The sequence below is a fragment of the Somniosus microcephalus genome, chromosome 1, assembly GCF_052327205.1.
Source record: "Somniosus microcephalus isolate GS21.2 chromosome 1, FLI_Smic_1.0, whole genome shotgun sequence".
Lineage (NCBI taxonomy): Eukaryota > Metazoa > Chordata > Chondrichthyes > Squaliformes > Somniosidae > Somniosus > Somniosus microcephalus.
In genome coordinates, this window is record NC_140987.1 from 212,566,701 (window position 1) to 212,583,056 (window position 16,356).

At 47.0% G+C, this 16,356-nt stretch overlaps 1 protein-coding gene across 3 annotated transcripts in view; it reads right to left on the reverse strand.

Annotated features, from left to right (window-relative positions):
* The window catches only part of LOC147124570 (ras-specific guanine nucleotide-releasing factor 2-like), a 361,280-nt gene that overhangs the window by 15,657 nt on the left and 329,267 nt on the right, over positions 1-16,356 (reverse strand). For all 3 annotated transcript variants that reach the window (XM_085989546.1, XM_085989542.1, XM_085989537.1), the window contains 3 exons: positions 6,549-6,628; positions 3,811-3,928; positions 2,624-2,692 (listed from right to left, as the gene is read on the reverse strand). In XM_085989546.1, the coding sequence (XP_085845672.1) occupies positions 2,624-2,692; positions 3,811-3,928; positions 6,549-6,628 (267 nt within the window). The remainder of the gene's footprint in view (positions 1-2,623; positions 2,693-3,810; positions 3,929-6,548; positions 6,629-16,356) is intronic.

Consider the following 16,356-nt stretch of genomic DNA (forward strand, 5'->3'; position numbering starts at 1 on the left):
GATAAATATATTCCACTGAGGAAAAAGGGGAATAAAAGAAAAGACAGCCATCCGTGGCTTAATAAAGTAATAAAGGATAGTATCCGACTGAAAACAAGGGCATATAAAGTAGCCAAATCTAGTGGGAGGATAGAAGATTGGGAAGCATTTAAAAGCCAGCAAACAATAACTAAAAGATTAATTAAGAAAGGGAAGATAGATTATGAAAGTAAACTAGCAAAAAATATAAAAACAGATAGCAAGAGTTTCTACAGCTATATAAAAAGAAAAAGGGTGGCTAAAGTGAACGTTGGTCCCTTAGAGGATGGGACCGGGAAACTAGTGGTGGGGAACATGGAGATGGCAGAAACGCTGAACAAATATTTTGTATCAGTCTTTACAGTAGAGGACACTAAAAATATCCCAACACTGGACAAACAGGGGGCAATGGGGGGGGGGAGGAGCTAAACACGATTAAAATCACTAAGGAGATGGTACTCAGTAAAATAATGGGACTTAAGGCGGATAAATCCCCCGGACCTGATGGCCTACATCCTAGGGTCTTGAGAGAAGTGGCGGTAGGGATTGTGGAGGCATTGGTGATTATTTTCCAGAACTCCCTGGACTCAGGAAAGGTCCTGGCAGATTGGAAAACTGCTAATGTAACACCCTTATTTAAGAAGGGAAGTAAACAAAAAGCTGGAAACTATAGACCAGTTAGCCTAACATCTGTGGTTGGCAAAATGTTGGAGTCCATTATTAAGGAAACAGTAACAGAGCATTTGGATAAACATAATTTAATAGGACAGAGTCAGCATGGTTTTATGAAGGGGAAGTCATGTTTGACAAATTTGCTCGAATTCTTTGAGGATGTAACATACAGGGTGGATAAAGGGGAACCAGTGGATGTAGTGTATTTGGACTTCCAAAAGGCATTTGACAAGGTTCCACACAAAAGATTACTGATCAAGATAAGAAATCACGGGATTGGGGGTAATATACTGGCATGGGTGGAAGATTGGCTATCTAACAGGAAACAAAGAGTTGGGATAAATGGTTCATTCTCGGGCTGGCAATCAGTAACTAGTGGTGTTCCGCAGGGGTCAGTGCTGGGACCCCAACTCTTTACAATCTATATTAACGATTTGGAGGAAGGGACTGAGTGCAACATATCCAAGTTTGCTGACGATACAAAGATGGGAGGGAAAGCAGTGAGTGAAGAGGACATAAAAAACCTGCAAAAGGACATGGACAGGCTAAGTGAGTGGGCAGAGATTTGGCAGATGCAATATAATGTTGGAAAGTGTGAGGTTATGCACTTTGGCAGAAAAAATCAAAGAGCAAGTTATTATCTAAATGGAGAGAAACTGCAAAGTGCTACAGTACAAAGGGATCTGGGGGTCCTGGTGCATGAAACACAAAAAGTTAGTATGCAGGTGCAGCAGGTGATCAGGAAGGCCAATGGAATCTTGGCTTTTATTGCAAGGGGGATGGAGTATAAAAACAGGGAAGTCTTGCTGCAGTTATACAGGGTATTGGTGAGGCCACACCTGGAATACTGCGTGCAGTTTTGGTTTCCATATTTAAGAAAAGATATACTTGCTCTCGAGGCGGTTCAGAGAAGGTTCACTCGGTTGATTCCGGAGATGAGGGGGTTGACGTATGAGGAAAGGTTAAGTAGGTTGGGACTCTACTCATTGGAGTTCAGAAGAATGAGAGGCGATCTTATCGAAACATATAAGATTGTGAGGGGGCTTGATCGGGTGGATGCGGTGAGGATGTTTCCACTGATGGGTGAGACTAGAACTAGGGGGCATAATCTAAGAATAAGGGGCTGCCCTTTCAAAACTGAGATGAGGAGAAACTTCTTCACTCAGAGGGTAGTAAATCTATGGAATTTGCTACCCCAGAGAGCTGCGGAAGCTGCAACATTAAATAAATTTAAAATGGAGATAGACAGTTTCCTAGCAGATAAGGGAATTAGGGGTTACGGGGAGAGGGCAGGGAAGTGGACGTGAGTCTAGATTCGGATCAGCCATGATCCTATTGAATGGCGGAGTAGGCCCGAGGGGCCGTATGGCCTACTCCTGCTCCTACTTCTTATGTTATGTTCTTATGTTAAATCACACTCTGATTCAGCTGTTCAACCTCCATCAAGCCCTATGCTTGATGCTGGAGGAGGACGGTCAGCCACAGTCCAACAGGTACAATGCACTAAATCATAAACCTCATTCCAATATGTTCCTGTCTACACATGCAAATTGACACTGCTGTACAATCAGCCACTCGAAGATGAAATGGGGGCATTCTGGGGTGATCCATACTCTGATTTGCCTGCCCTTTTTGTGAAGAAGGCACTAGTTTTTTTTCAGCATCCTGTCTAAAACTGGCAACTCGAGCCACGTCTTGTGACTGTACACCACAACACAAGGCTATTTAAAATATTGTTAACACAGTTGCATGCAATCTAGGAATCAGCCTCTGAAGTAGGCGGTTTCAGATGCAACACGAACAGTCCAAAACTGAATTCTAGTCTAAATTTGCTTCTCTGAAGCTGGCATTTGAATCATCTGGAATCCAAATGAATCCAATTTGGCCACAAAATTGCAATGAAACTGAATATGGAAGAGTGCACACAGGTTACCTTTGATTGATGATCTATTCTGTATGGTGTTTGTTGGAACTGCCGTACCTCCCTGATAATATGAGATATCTAGGCAAAAGAATTCAGTTATCAGTTGCACATTTTTTTAATCAAGGAAAGCAAAAATAGAATATACATTTGTATCATGAAATCCACAAATCAGTATTTGTAAATAATGTGATAATATACACCAGCAAAATCTTTTTCTGTTTACACAAAGTGAACTTTCAACAGTGATAAAACACGAGACACAGTAAAGGTCCAAGTTTTGTTCTCAACACTTTTCCTGAAGATGTCTGGCGGTAAAGACCACATCAGTAGTACCTCTCTGCCTTTTTTGAATCCACACTATTGGGCAAGAATTTCTTAGCAAGGATTAGCTTAATGTAACGATTTAGGATAATCATAGCAAGGATTTTCCCTGTGATGTTGAGCAGGGAAATTCCTGTATGATTGTTAGACACATATCTACGGCCTGATATTTGAATAGATGGATAAAGGATGCATCAAACTTTAACAAGTTGGAGTGGCTCCACTAGGAACCAATGAATATAAGAAAAAATTTGAAGTCCATTTCGGCCTCAGGAGATCGCCCCTCCGCCTTAGAAAAGCAAAACGTTTCACAACAGGTCAGCTGACGCCGATGCTCCCTTGCAGGCCTCGACAGCCTACCCTGGCTATGTGAATGACTCCGTCCTCAGGCAGCCTACCCTGGCTATGTGAATGACTCCGTCCCCAGGCAGCCTACCCTGGCTATGTGAATGACTCCGTCCCCAGGCAGCCTACCCTGGCTATGTGAATGTCTCCGTCCCCAGGCAGCCTACCCTGGCTATGAGAATGACTCCGTCCTCGAGCAGCCTACCCTGGCTATGTGAATGACTCCGTCCCCAGAGTTTGGGATGGGTTCCTGGCCTTGGGCGAGGGCAGCTGGGGGTTCCACTTTGCCACACTTACGCTGGTGGAGCAGGGCTCCAAGAATTCCCAGGTCATTTTGTGAAGCTAATGAACAAAGGAATTTCATACAAATGGATGAATGTGCCATTGCTAATATAATGATCAGCAGTTGTCAGCAAATTGTTATGTCGCCTATCTTGGCTTTGCTATGCATCTTCAGACACGGTTTAGGCACTGGGTTACGTTTTATGAAAGCAAAATGGCCATCGTCTCGTATCATAGACTAAGCTCACCATTCTCATTTTGGAAAAGTTTACAAGACCTTCTTCAGTAAAATTCGGTGTACCCTCTTCTATAAACGCTAGATCAGTCAAATACATCCCGAGATATGGAACACAGGGTGGATTACAACTGTAAAGGAAGAAAAAGAGGTAAAATTTAAAGGATATTAATTTATGCATATATCAATCTAATTAAACAGAGGAGCTCATTTTTATAAGATGGGTGCACAAGCAGATTGCTCTCAGCTAGGTATTTAAATTATATTTTCAGTGTCTGTATGAAAGCACATGCTTAATTAATATTCAGGTTGCAGTATAGTAATTCAAATGGTGTCTGAGCAAGCTGTTTGCAACATTCCCACCTTCACCTTGGCTTTTGAAAATAAATGTAGAGGTAGCCGCTCACCAACAGGGAAAATAAAATAAAAACTTAAAAACTTCAGGAGCACTAAAGCAATGGATTTTTTTTTTGCAACTACAACGATGTCAGATTGGGTTACAGGTTTTTGATCAGTGCTGTCCTCCAAAGCTGTCGCCTTTTTACATTTTTCTCCCCATTTCTCCTGAAGGCACTAACTCATGATTCCATACAGCCAGCAGTTTTCAATTGAATTATTCAAGTGGTTAATCTTGCATGTGTTAACCCAGTCATAAGTATCGTCGGGTTATTCTCCCACAGATGGCATCACAGCTGAGTCCAATCCTATCATTAGATGAGATCCACATGTAAACGCTTTCCAACGGGGTTCACTGCACAGGGATCCCTGGCTGATCGCCTTCCTAACACAGGGTGCCGAAGCTAACTGTGGTGCCAATGCCATCACTGACCTGAGGCAGTTTTAGACCAGGGATTATTCAGAGTTTGTTTAATTCAGTACCATTTATGCATTGAGCCATCTGCAGAGTCCCCCATCCCAACCTGGAATTTTTAATTCAACACAAGACCTTGAAACCCTTTGGACAACACTAAACAGAGAGAAAGCATAAAATAAAAACAGAAAATGCTGGAAATACTCAGCAGGTCAGGCAGCATCTGTAGAGAGAGAAACAGAGTTAACGTTTCAGGTCGCTGACCCTTCGTCAGAGAGAAAGCATCTTTTGTAGTGAATAAATGAGAACCATAAACGTGAGCTCATCCAAAATTCTGCTGCCCGTACGCTTGGTCACACCAGCTTCCAATCGCCCATCACTCCTGTGCTCACTGACCTATGTACCTCTCGGTCCAGCAAAGCCTCAAATTGAAAATTCTCATCCTTGTGTTTCAAATCCTTCCATTGACTCACCCCTCCCTATCTGTGTAACCTCCTCCAGTCCTACAACCCTCTGAGAACTCTGTGTTCCTCCAATTCTGGCCTCTTGCGGAACCCTGACTTCTTTTGCCCCACCATTGGCGGCCGTGCCTTCAGCTGTTGTGGCCCTTAGCTCTGGAATTCCCTCCCTAAACCTCTCTGCCTCTCTCTCTCCTCCTTTAAGGCACTTTAAAGCCTACCTACTTTTAAAACACCTGTCCTAGTGTCTCCTCCTTTGGATCGCTGTTAATTTTTGTTTGATTACACTCCTGTGCAGTGCCTTGGGATGTTTTACTATATTAAAGGCGCTATGTATATAAATGCAAGTTGCTGCTGTAGTATGAGTCACTATTAAAAGTCATGGCCAAAATAGTGCACTTCAGGATCTGGCGCTGCTTGCAACAAGTGCAGCTCCACTCATTTACATGGATAGAAAATAATGGGCTGTGCACCTAATTTCCTGAGGTACACTCCTCACGAGCACCAGTCCCTTCTGGCAGTGCAGGATCACAGAATCATCCCTTTCATGTTATAATTAATATGGTGTCACCTAGCACTTCAAATCACAGTTTTTGAGGTATTAAAAATAAGTACATGTAAAGCCTACATAACAGCAGTCATGGCAAACAAATTGTGAAGTGCTTGAGATGTTCCAACAACATAATAAGCCTATATGGATGCAGAGGTAGAAATTGTTTCGCGCTGGCACAGGAAATGATCTCTGCGACTGAATAGGTAGGCCCGAGGCTCGATTGAAATTGGGCCTTGGGCCTCATTTACATTAGACCGGCAAAGTTGCCAGTGAAGCAGACATCAATGTTGGACTGCTGCAATGCCAGCAGTGTCCCTCAGGCAAATCCTGGGAGGAGTGTTCTCTGGAAGTGAACAGCTTACCCTCAATCCTCCTAAGTTGACTAATGCTCTGATGTTCCATCCCTCCTTTGTGGGAAGTGACTGACCTCTGCAGTGGATCTCCTCTCAGCGTCCATAGCTGAGATCAAGCAGTGAGCATGTGGCGAATTCTGCAACTTCGAGATGCACTATATCATTCTGTGCCCCTTTAGAGGGCTCACTTTACCACAACTTGTGCGTTGTGTGTTACTGCATTGTATACACTTATGAAAAGAAACAAAAAGGTTTTTGCATTGGTATCATGCTTTATTACCTTGTCGGAACATTTCAAAGTGGTTCACAAAATTAATTACGTTTGGAGTAAATATTGTCAAGCAGGCAAATATAATACTTTATATGCACTTATTGTTGGGAATGATGTCAGCTAAACACTGTTTCAGTATGTGAGGAAAGCTGTTTTATTAAAGAAACCTTAATAGACTGTAAGTGCTTAGCTGTTATGGACTGAGACATAACAAATACATCAAAGAACCATCAATATCAAAACATAAGCACAGGGATTTGCTACCATTTATTATACAGATACAGGCATCTCAAAGCAAAACTAACTTTTTCAGTGTTTCTCTTAGATTTTTAAATCTTCCTTCTGATGAGACGGTTTTCTGGAGCTTGTCCATTTGAGCTTTGGTCTAAAACAAATGATATCACAATGATTAAAAAGTCAAAATTTAAAATGTTACCCATTAATAAAACAAGATCACATACTTGATGCAAATATGAAAATATAGCATCCAGTCTTCAAATCTGATTCACTATTCCTAGTGTCTACAGCAGATTAGAAAGATAGTGACCTAGAAATTGAATAAGGCCCGAAAATGGGTGGGGGCACCGCCCAGCGCTATTTTCTTGCTCCTGTTCAAAGTGGTGCAGGCAGGCACGCTGATTCAGCGCAAAACACACTGCTGATTGGCTTAGCTCTGAACGGGGTGGGTAATATCAGGTGCAGTCTACTGGCCAATAAAGTTTGGCCTAGGCCCTCTGCACTACTTAAAGGGGAGGTGCTTTGTTGCAGAAGCACCTCATTGTCATTGTGGAGAAAGCCATGGCCCAACAGCCAAGGGAAAGGGGAAGGAGATTTTCCGATGCGGCACTGGAGGCATTGGCCCTGGGGGTCCAAAGACCCTGTGAGTGATCTACCCGTAGGGGGGCAGAAGGCCTTCAAGGTTGAACGCAAGAAGGATCTGGGAGGAGATCGCTCAAGCCATCACTGCAATGCCTGTCGTCCCCAGGACTGGATCCAGTGCCGCAAAAAGTTTAATGACCTCACACAAGTGGTCAAGGTGAGTGAATTAATCTTCAAATGCCATATCCCACCATCTGCACCACTAGCCTCACACTGCTCAATGCACCACACCTACCAACAATCTCTACCAAACATGACTCATATCTCACATTCATAGCTTCACCTCACCCTCACACACTTACCACTGCTGCAAGCCTCACACCCACATCTCACACCTTGCACACACTGTCAACTATTCAACCATGACAGGCATATCACCTAAACACATTGCACCACACTCACTGACACACTTCCCTTTCTCTTGCAGGAAAAGGTGGCTCACAACCGGCGCCAGCAGAACCTAACCGGTGGGGAACAGGTGCACTTGCATAACCTCACCCCCATGGACGAGATGGTGCTGGACATTCTTGGGGGGGGCATCGCTGAGCCCGTGGCCATCGGTGGGGCTGAAAGAATACAAGATGCCGGTATCCTCATACGTAATCCTCCTTCTCACATCTCACTATCCACTCATCCCGCAATCTCTTCTGATTTACAAGTTGCACATGGTGTAAGCATGCATCTCTTGCTTTACCCACTCCCCTCACCACAACCCTCCCCTCACCACAACCCTACCCTTGTGCCTTTCTCATTTCAGAGATGAAAGAAATCCAATCTGCCCAGTCAGTGGTGCAAGAAGAGAGAGAGGAGAGTGATGATGAAGAAACACACACCGTTACTCGATGTGTCACTCTCGGCCACCAGTTCAGATACTGGCACTGCGCGGAGTTTAGAGGGTAGCTTAGAGGTGGGATCTGCACATGGTGAATCATCAGGCATGTGGGCTACAGCCAGGGCAGGGGGGAAAGGGTAGCAGGTGCCAACTCCCCAGAGGGCGAGATCATACACAGGTCCTGCTGCAGAGGACTTCGATGGGGCGGCCCACTCCAGAGACTCGAACACAAAAGTCTAGGCTGACACTCCAGTGCAGTACTGAGAGAGTGCTGCAGTCCTTTGGGTGAGACGTTAAACCGAAGCCCCGTCTACTCTCTCAGGCAGACTTAAAAGATCCCATGGCACTATTTTGAAAAATAGCAGGGGAGTTATCCCCAGTGTCCTGGCCAATATTTATCCCTCAATCAACATTACTAAAACAGATTATCTGCTCATTATCACATTGCTGTTTGTGGGAGCTTGCTGTGCGCAAATTGGCTGCCGCGTTTCCTACATTACAACAGTGACTAAACTTCAAAAAGTACTTCATTGGCTGCAAAGTGCTTTGAGACATCCGGTGGTTGTGAAAGGTGCTATAGAAATGCAAGTCTTCTTTTTTGTTTGTTTCTTTTTTGGTGCATTGGCAAGCCTGCCAGAAAGCCTGTGTGCATATGTCAAGGAGTATGGAGGAGTCCGGCACCAACCTTGCACAGGGCTTTGCACAGAGCTTGGAACCCATGATTTCTAGCATAGAAGTGATGGCCAACTCCATTAGTGCACTTGTGGACTCAACCATGATGCAGGGTCTGATGGGTGATGTCTCAGCTTCCATTGCAGCACAAGCAGAAGCCACCCTACATCTGAGTGCTGCCACGCAAGCTCAGACTGCTGCCATCATGACTGCTTTTATTAGAATGGAAAGGGGCCAAAAATGACTTCTTAGAATTAAAAGTTAGAAGAAACTATAACTTCTTAGAATTAAAAGTTAGAAGTAACTATAACTTCTTAGAATTAAAATTAGTGGAAAATAAGTTTGTCTCCTATCCTTGTTTAGGAATGTAGAACCCTGATAAGACAGGAACTGTAAAACTAATAAGCTGGTCTTTTGTCCTTGCTTAAGATAAGGCAGGACATACAGATGGGATGAGGTAAGCACTCCTGTCCAGAGCAAGAACAGATAAATTAGCCCGCGAATGCTGTAAAGATGGGTTTCTGTGAACCATTCAGCAACCTCCCTGATAAGGGGCATCGAATGGACACAGCCCTTCGCCTATTCTGCAGACCAATCAATGATTGTAGAAGGGGGGTGCACGAGGAGTGCACGCCTCAAGTTAGGGTATAATTGCTGTATGTATTTGATACTCGGTGGAAGAATCCTTTCTCTGGGATGAGACTGAGATTTTCCTCATGCATATGCATGAATAAAGATCGTGAAACTTATCCAAGGTGTCCGTCTGGCGAATTCGTGGCTGCTATAGGGCAAGTGTCGACCCCTTATCTCAGGGGGTCTGCTTGAGAGGAGAGAAGACTTCTCTTTTACCCCAAACAATTGGCGTAGTCAGTAGGATACAGACTCTCCGACCCGAACAATGTAGCAGCTGTTGGGGTGAGTATCTTTTAAATACCACCTACAAGTTAGAGCTGATACATTGTGGAACAGAAGGGGAGATAATCTATATAAAAGAACTAAGCATAGCAAACCACGAACTGACGGGAACTGAGGAATAAGCACGATATGGGTTATAAGTAGGTCCTGAAGCACGGCCAACAAGGCAATACCAGGGAACTGGTATTGGTCGTATTCGGCCGGGGCAGACAAGAAGGAATACAAGAATAACCTAGGGGCGACGTACCGACCCCAGCAATAAAATAGGCGAGTTGCAAGTAGTGCAGAAAGTTTAAGCATACCTCTGACAACAAATCACCAGAACAAAATTGTTGCAAGCACGGTCTCACTCTGCGAGAGTATTTAAGAGAGGTACCGCTGTCAACAATCCAGTTGCAAGTACCATCTCACTCTGCGAGAGTAAAGTAAGGGATGTACCGCTGACAACAATTAACCATGGGAAGTGAAAAACTCGAGTGGGGACTGGTGGGGTCTCTGACACGCTATTTAGCAGACAAAAATAAACGATTAATTGACAAAATGGTTAAAAATGATTGGCAACCAAATGACCCACCGGTAAAACAAAGAGAATGGTGGGCTAAGGATACAAAATTAAAGGAAGAAAAGCTCATCATTTTAGTGGCTCATGCATATTATGAGTTGAGTAGACGTACTCGAATTTGGACCAAAAACGGGTGCCAAAATTGTACCCGAGTACCAGTAATTTAAGAAAAGGAATGCTGGAATCTCAGTTTGTGTGAAAGTGTGTGTTAAAAGTGTGGAAGTTTTCTGTCTTTGAAAGTGTCTGTTGTGTTTGTTTTAGCTCCACCAACTCTTTTGTACAGAGAGCTAAAAGCTGTTTAACCCTTTGAAGACTTGTCTTGAATGATGGACAAGCGTGTGTTGTTTTAAGTTTGTTAATTGTTTTACAAAAGATAAGCTTCAGCCTTGAAGTTACAGTTGCCAAGGTGCCTGGAAGAAAATGAATTTGAACGTTTACAAGGCATGAGTGACTGTTTTGTTGTTAATGTGGCTTCTTTCTTTCTTTTCCAAGTGATACTGGTTAGTTTACAAAAAAAATTGATCTGGATTAAATTGGAGTTATGAGGTTAATTAACCTATTAAAACCAGACTTTCATTGTGGCCATGGTGAAATTCTGGTTGGTGTAAATTTGTGTAGACAGCATTGAATAAGATAACTCCACTTCGCAAGAACATCTGATAGTGGCTACAATATTTAATTGACTACGGTACTGGGAGCCCTACAGAATGCGGGACTAAAGGTAAACCCTAGAAATGTACAGGTAGGGAAGGACGAAGTAATCTACCTAGGATACATAATAACACAAGGGAAGAGACAAATGCCCGAAGACAGAAAGGTGGGTTAATAAAGAACAGTACCTTGAGAGACAGGTAATAAATAATCAGAATCAGTGCGACATGTGGTCATTGAAGGAAACAGATCAGAGACTTAGGGCTGCTCGATCAGGAGTTTGTGATTCTGTGTAATATGGAGGATTTAAGGAAAATGTCCAGTAATATGAATAAGTTGGAGCTAGGAGGGGATCCTTTTAAAAGCTATAGCAGATGTAGAGCAGGGTGCAAATGAGACTCCGGCAGCATATGCCGACAGACTGTGGCCCACATGGGAGGGGCACTGGGACCGAGAGGACAGCTAGCAGGAGCAGAATGTAACCACTGGCTGCGTGCTTTGATTTCTCACAGTCTCCCATACGTACAAGCAGCTATGTCAGATTTTGATCCAGAAGATGGGGTAAATACAAAGGCTAAAGTTGTGAGGAAAATGACCCTGCGCTTTGAGGTGCGCCAGACAGATAAATGGAATATCGGGGTAATGAATAAGCCAAAGGGCAAGGTTTGTGAAATGAAAGGGGGAAGCCCTCAGAGATGGCAGCAGGAAGGGACCATACCAAAGAGGGGAGGGGGTCAGGCAGGTACTAGAGCTATTTAATTATTGTCGGAACTTTATCCCAGAATATGCAGAAATGGCCCAGCCTATACAGGATTTGATTAAAGGGGGGAAACCATCCCAGGAGCTGGTGGACTGGGGCCCCGACCATGAAACAGCTTTTGTAAAGTTAAACAAGCCCTCGTAAGTGCTCCTGCCCTGGGATTACCAGACCAGAATAGGCCATTCCACATCTATAACTACCACAGTAAGGATCATTACAATGGGGTAGTAACCCAGGTGCATGGGGACAGACAAAGGCCGGTAGCGTACCACTCCACTAAGCGGCAGCCTGTAGCTGCAGGATTGTCTAGATGCGTTGCTGCCCTCAACTGCGCTGCGTGGGCTATCAGAGTTAGTGAACAAATAGTGATGTCAGGACAAATTATCCTACATACCCAGCATACCCTAGTAGAGTTGCTTAACACAGGAAGGCTAAGAACTGTATCAGATGCACGTAGGGCCACATGGGAGGCGATGCTCATACCCCCCAATGGCACAGTAACAACAGTTAAAGACAACTGTAACAATCCCGCAGGGCGGATTATAACAGAAGGAGAGGAACATCAGTGTAACATGACAGGAAGTGAAGGGGAAAATAGTCATGTTAGTGAAGCCCCGCTCGAGGAAGCGGAAATTGATCTCTATGTAGATGGGTCCAGATGATATATAGACGGAACACCACGAACAGGATGGGCAGTGGTAGATGGCAATGGGCAGGTTAAAAGGGAAGGTCAGCTAGAAGGAAGCCTATCGGCTCAGGTAGCAGAATTGGTGGCTCTCACCGAAGCCCTGAGGTTAGCCGAAGGAAAAAGGGTAAACATATATACAGATAGTCGATATGCCTTTGGGGTGGTGTATGATTACATGGTAGCCTGGAGTAGGCGAGGATATATGACATCAGGAGGAGGATCCATAAGACACGAGAATATAATCAAGGAATTAGTGGGAGCCTCCCTCCTACCCCAAGAGTGCACAATAATAAAAATTAAAGCACACATGAAGATCACTGACCGACACCAACAGGGCAATGCATGGGCAGACGAGGCAGCCAAGTGGGCAGCTGAGAAAGGGAATCTGACCAATGAAGCCAAAGTCGGTGCGTGTGCAATTGGGCCCAAGGAGGTGAACATGCTTAAGGTACAGGAAGAAGTCACCCCGCGGGACAGGGATGGTTGGACATGTTACCCCGAGTCCTGATGAAATTAAGGGCAACCCCTAGCCGGACTACAGGACTGACGCCCTTTGAGTTAATGACTGGAAGAGTAATGAAACTGCCCGAGGTACTGGTCACAGGAAGTGAGGGCGTAGGACCATATAAAGATAGAATACGGAGGTTTGTGATGGAACTCTGTAAGCAATTACATGACCTGAAAGCACAGGCTAGAGACCAGCAAGTAATTAAAGACTTAGAGAATGACATCAAGGAACAGAAAGTCCAAATACCCTAGGTAGGCAGTCAGATAATGGTAAAGATAAACCCAGAGAAACCTGGGTTCTCGCCAAAATGGACTGGCCCCCATCAGGTAAAAATGGTAAGTGACACGTGCGCATGCGTAGATATAAGGGGCACTGGCAAATGGAAACATTGGATCCAGTTGAAAAGGCATGAACCCTAATTAACCGTGACGACCGGGAAATATTATATTTTACAGGATCTTATCCCTTATAGAGGGAGCCACGGGAGAAGCTGTGCAGGCCGGCCAAAGGGACCAACAAGGCCTGTATTACAGAAACTCGAGCGACGTTAGCTGTGATCAGGAGCAAAAGGGGGCTTGGTAATAAAGAAAACCAAGGATAAAATACACTTTGGGGCACGCCAACGAATAAAAGAGGGATACTAGAAACGGCAGGTGTGGGATATGCGGCAGGGGTTGTGACGGTGAGCACTATAGACCTGCATACCATAGACGATCGGGTTGATGCCCTAATCCGAATCTTACAAGGATTATTGGGTAGGGAAGGGGATAACCAAAGACTGCAGGCACAGCTAGGTCATGGTACGGAGGGAGAATTGCTACAAGTGGCCCACACGTTGCGGGACCACGCCAGAACTATAAATTTGATAAACAAAGCAGGAGAAGACATGAGCCAGCAACCATAGGCGGAAATAGTTTGCGCAGGGTTCGGAGCATGGATACTTAGTGAAGTGCAACATAACCTAGAGCAACTCCAAAATGGAGAAGTGTCGGATTGGATACTGAATGATGTATTTACCAATTGGATCTTAGATAAAAACATGACTCATACGTGTGAGGTATGGAGGAATAGTCATGCGTGGATACCAAAAGCTAGATGCATAACCGGACATTTAAATATAATAGGATTTGTACTATCAACACCACAGTCTGATGTAACAAAAGGAGATTCCTTATACCAAACAAACAATATTGGGGAGGTAAGGAACCAAACTCGCTTACGCTACCATGACTTGTCCAGACATGTGATTAAAGAAAACAACAGTATTAACATAGATGATTGTTATAGAAATAACCAAGTTGTTTTATGCCGAGATCCACCAAGAATGACCAAGGATGATTGTGGTTATGGCTGAACGGAAGGAAGCACATTGAGTATCACGCCAGTGACACGGGATTCCGAAACAACCACCGCCCCGCGAGGGAATGGGGAATGGTGTGTGAGCACCAAGGCACCGCCGCCCTGCGGGGTAATGGAGAATGGTGTGTGAGCACCAAGGCACCACCCCGCGGGGGAATGGAGAATGGTGTGTGAGCACCAAGGCACCGCCCCGCGGGGGAATGGAGACTGGTGTGTGAGCACCAAGGCACCGCCCCGCGAGGTAATGGAGAATGGTGTGTGAGCACCAAGGCACCGCCCCGCGGGGGAATGGAGAATGGTGTGTGAGCACCAAGGCACCGCCCCGCGGGGGAATGGAGAATGGTGTGTGAGCACCAAGGCACCGCCCCGCGGGGGAATGGAGAATGGTGTGTGAGCACCAAGGCACCGCCCTGCAAGGTAATGGAGAATGGTGTGTGAGCACCAAGGCACCGCCCCGCGGGGGAATGGAGAATGGTGTGTGAGCACCAAGGCAACGCCCTGCGGGGGAATGGAGAATGGTGTGTGAACACCAAGGCAACGCCCTGCGGGGGAATGGAGAATGGTGTGTGAGCACCAAGGCACCGCCCTGCGGGGGAATGGAGAATGGAGAATGGTGTGTGAGCACCAAGGCACCGCCCTGCGGGGGAATGGAGAATGGTGTGTGAGCACCAAGGCACCGCCCTGCGGGGGAATGGAGAATGGAGAATGGTGTGTGAGCACCAAGGCACCACCGCCCCGTGGGGAATGGAGAATGGTGTGTGAGCACCAAGGCACTGCCGCCCCATGCGGAATGGAGAATGGTGTGTGAGCACCAAGGCACTGCCGCCCCGTGGGGAATGGAGAATGGTGTGTGAGCACCAAGGCACCGCCCTGCGGGGGAATGGAGAACGGTGTGTGAGCACCAAGGCACTGCCGCCCCATGCGGAATGGAGAATGGTGTGTGAGCACCAAGGCACCACTGCCCCGTGGGGAATGGAGAATGGTGTGTGAGCACCAAGGCACCGCCGCCCCGCGGGGGAATGGAGAATGGTGCGTGAGCACCAAGGCACCGCACCGCGGGGGAATGGAGAATGGTGTGTGAGCACCGAGGCACCGCACCGCGGGGGAATGGAGAATGGTGTGTGAGCACCGAGGCACCGCCCCGCGGGGGAATGGAGAATGGTGTGTGAGCACCAAGGCACCGCCCCGCGGGGGAATGGAGAATGGTGTGTGAGCACCAAGGCACCGCCGCCCCGTGGGGAATGGAGAATGGTGTGTGAGCACCAAGGCACCGCCCCGCGGGGGAATGGAGAATGATGTGTGAGCACCAAGGCACCGCCGCCCTGCGGGGGAATGGAGAATGATGTGTGAGCACCAAGGCACCGCCGCCCCGTGGGGAATGGAGAATGGTGTGTGAGCACCAAGGCACCGCCCCGCGGGGGAATGGAGAATGGTGTGTGAGCACCAAGGCACCACCACCCCGTGGGGAATGGAGAATGGTGTGTGAGCACCAAGGCACCGCCCCGCGGGGGAATGGAGAATGGTGTGGGAGCACCAAGGCACCGCCCCGTGGGGAATGGAGAATGGTGTGTGAGCACCAAGGCACCGCCCCGCGGGGGAATGGAGAATGGTGTGGGAGCACCAAGGCACCGCCCCGTGGGGAATGGAGAATGGTGTGTGAGCACCAAGGCACCGCCCCGTGGGGAATGGAGAATGGTGTGTGAGCACCAAGGCACCGCCGCCCTGCGGGGGAATGGAGAATGGTGTGTGAGCACCAAGGCACTGCCGCCCCGTGGGGAATGGAGAATGGTGTGTGAGCACCAAGGCACCACCGCACTGCGGGGGAATGGAGAATGGTGTGTGAGCACCAAGGCACTGCCGCCCCGTGGGGGAATGGAGAATGGTGTGTGAGCACCAAGGCACCGCCCCGTGGGGAATGGAGAATAGTGTGTGAGCACCAAGGCACCGCACCGCGGGGGAATGGAGAATGGTGTGTGAGCACCAAGGCACCGCACCGCGGGGGAATGGAGAATGGTGTGTGAGCACCAAGGCACTGCCGCCCCGTGGGGAATGGAGAATGGTGTGTGAGCACCAAGGCACCGCACCGCGGGGGAATGGAGAATGGTGTGTGAGCACCAAGGCACCGCCGCCCTGCGGGGGAATGGAGAATGGTGTGTGAGCGCCGAGGCACCGCCCCATGGGGGAATGGAGAATGGTGTGTGAGCACCAAGGCACCACCGCCCCGCGGGGGAATGGAGAATGGTGTGTGAGCGCCGAGGCACCGCCCCATGGGGGAATGGAGAATGGT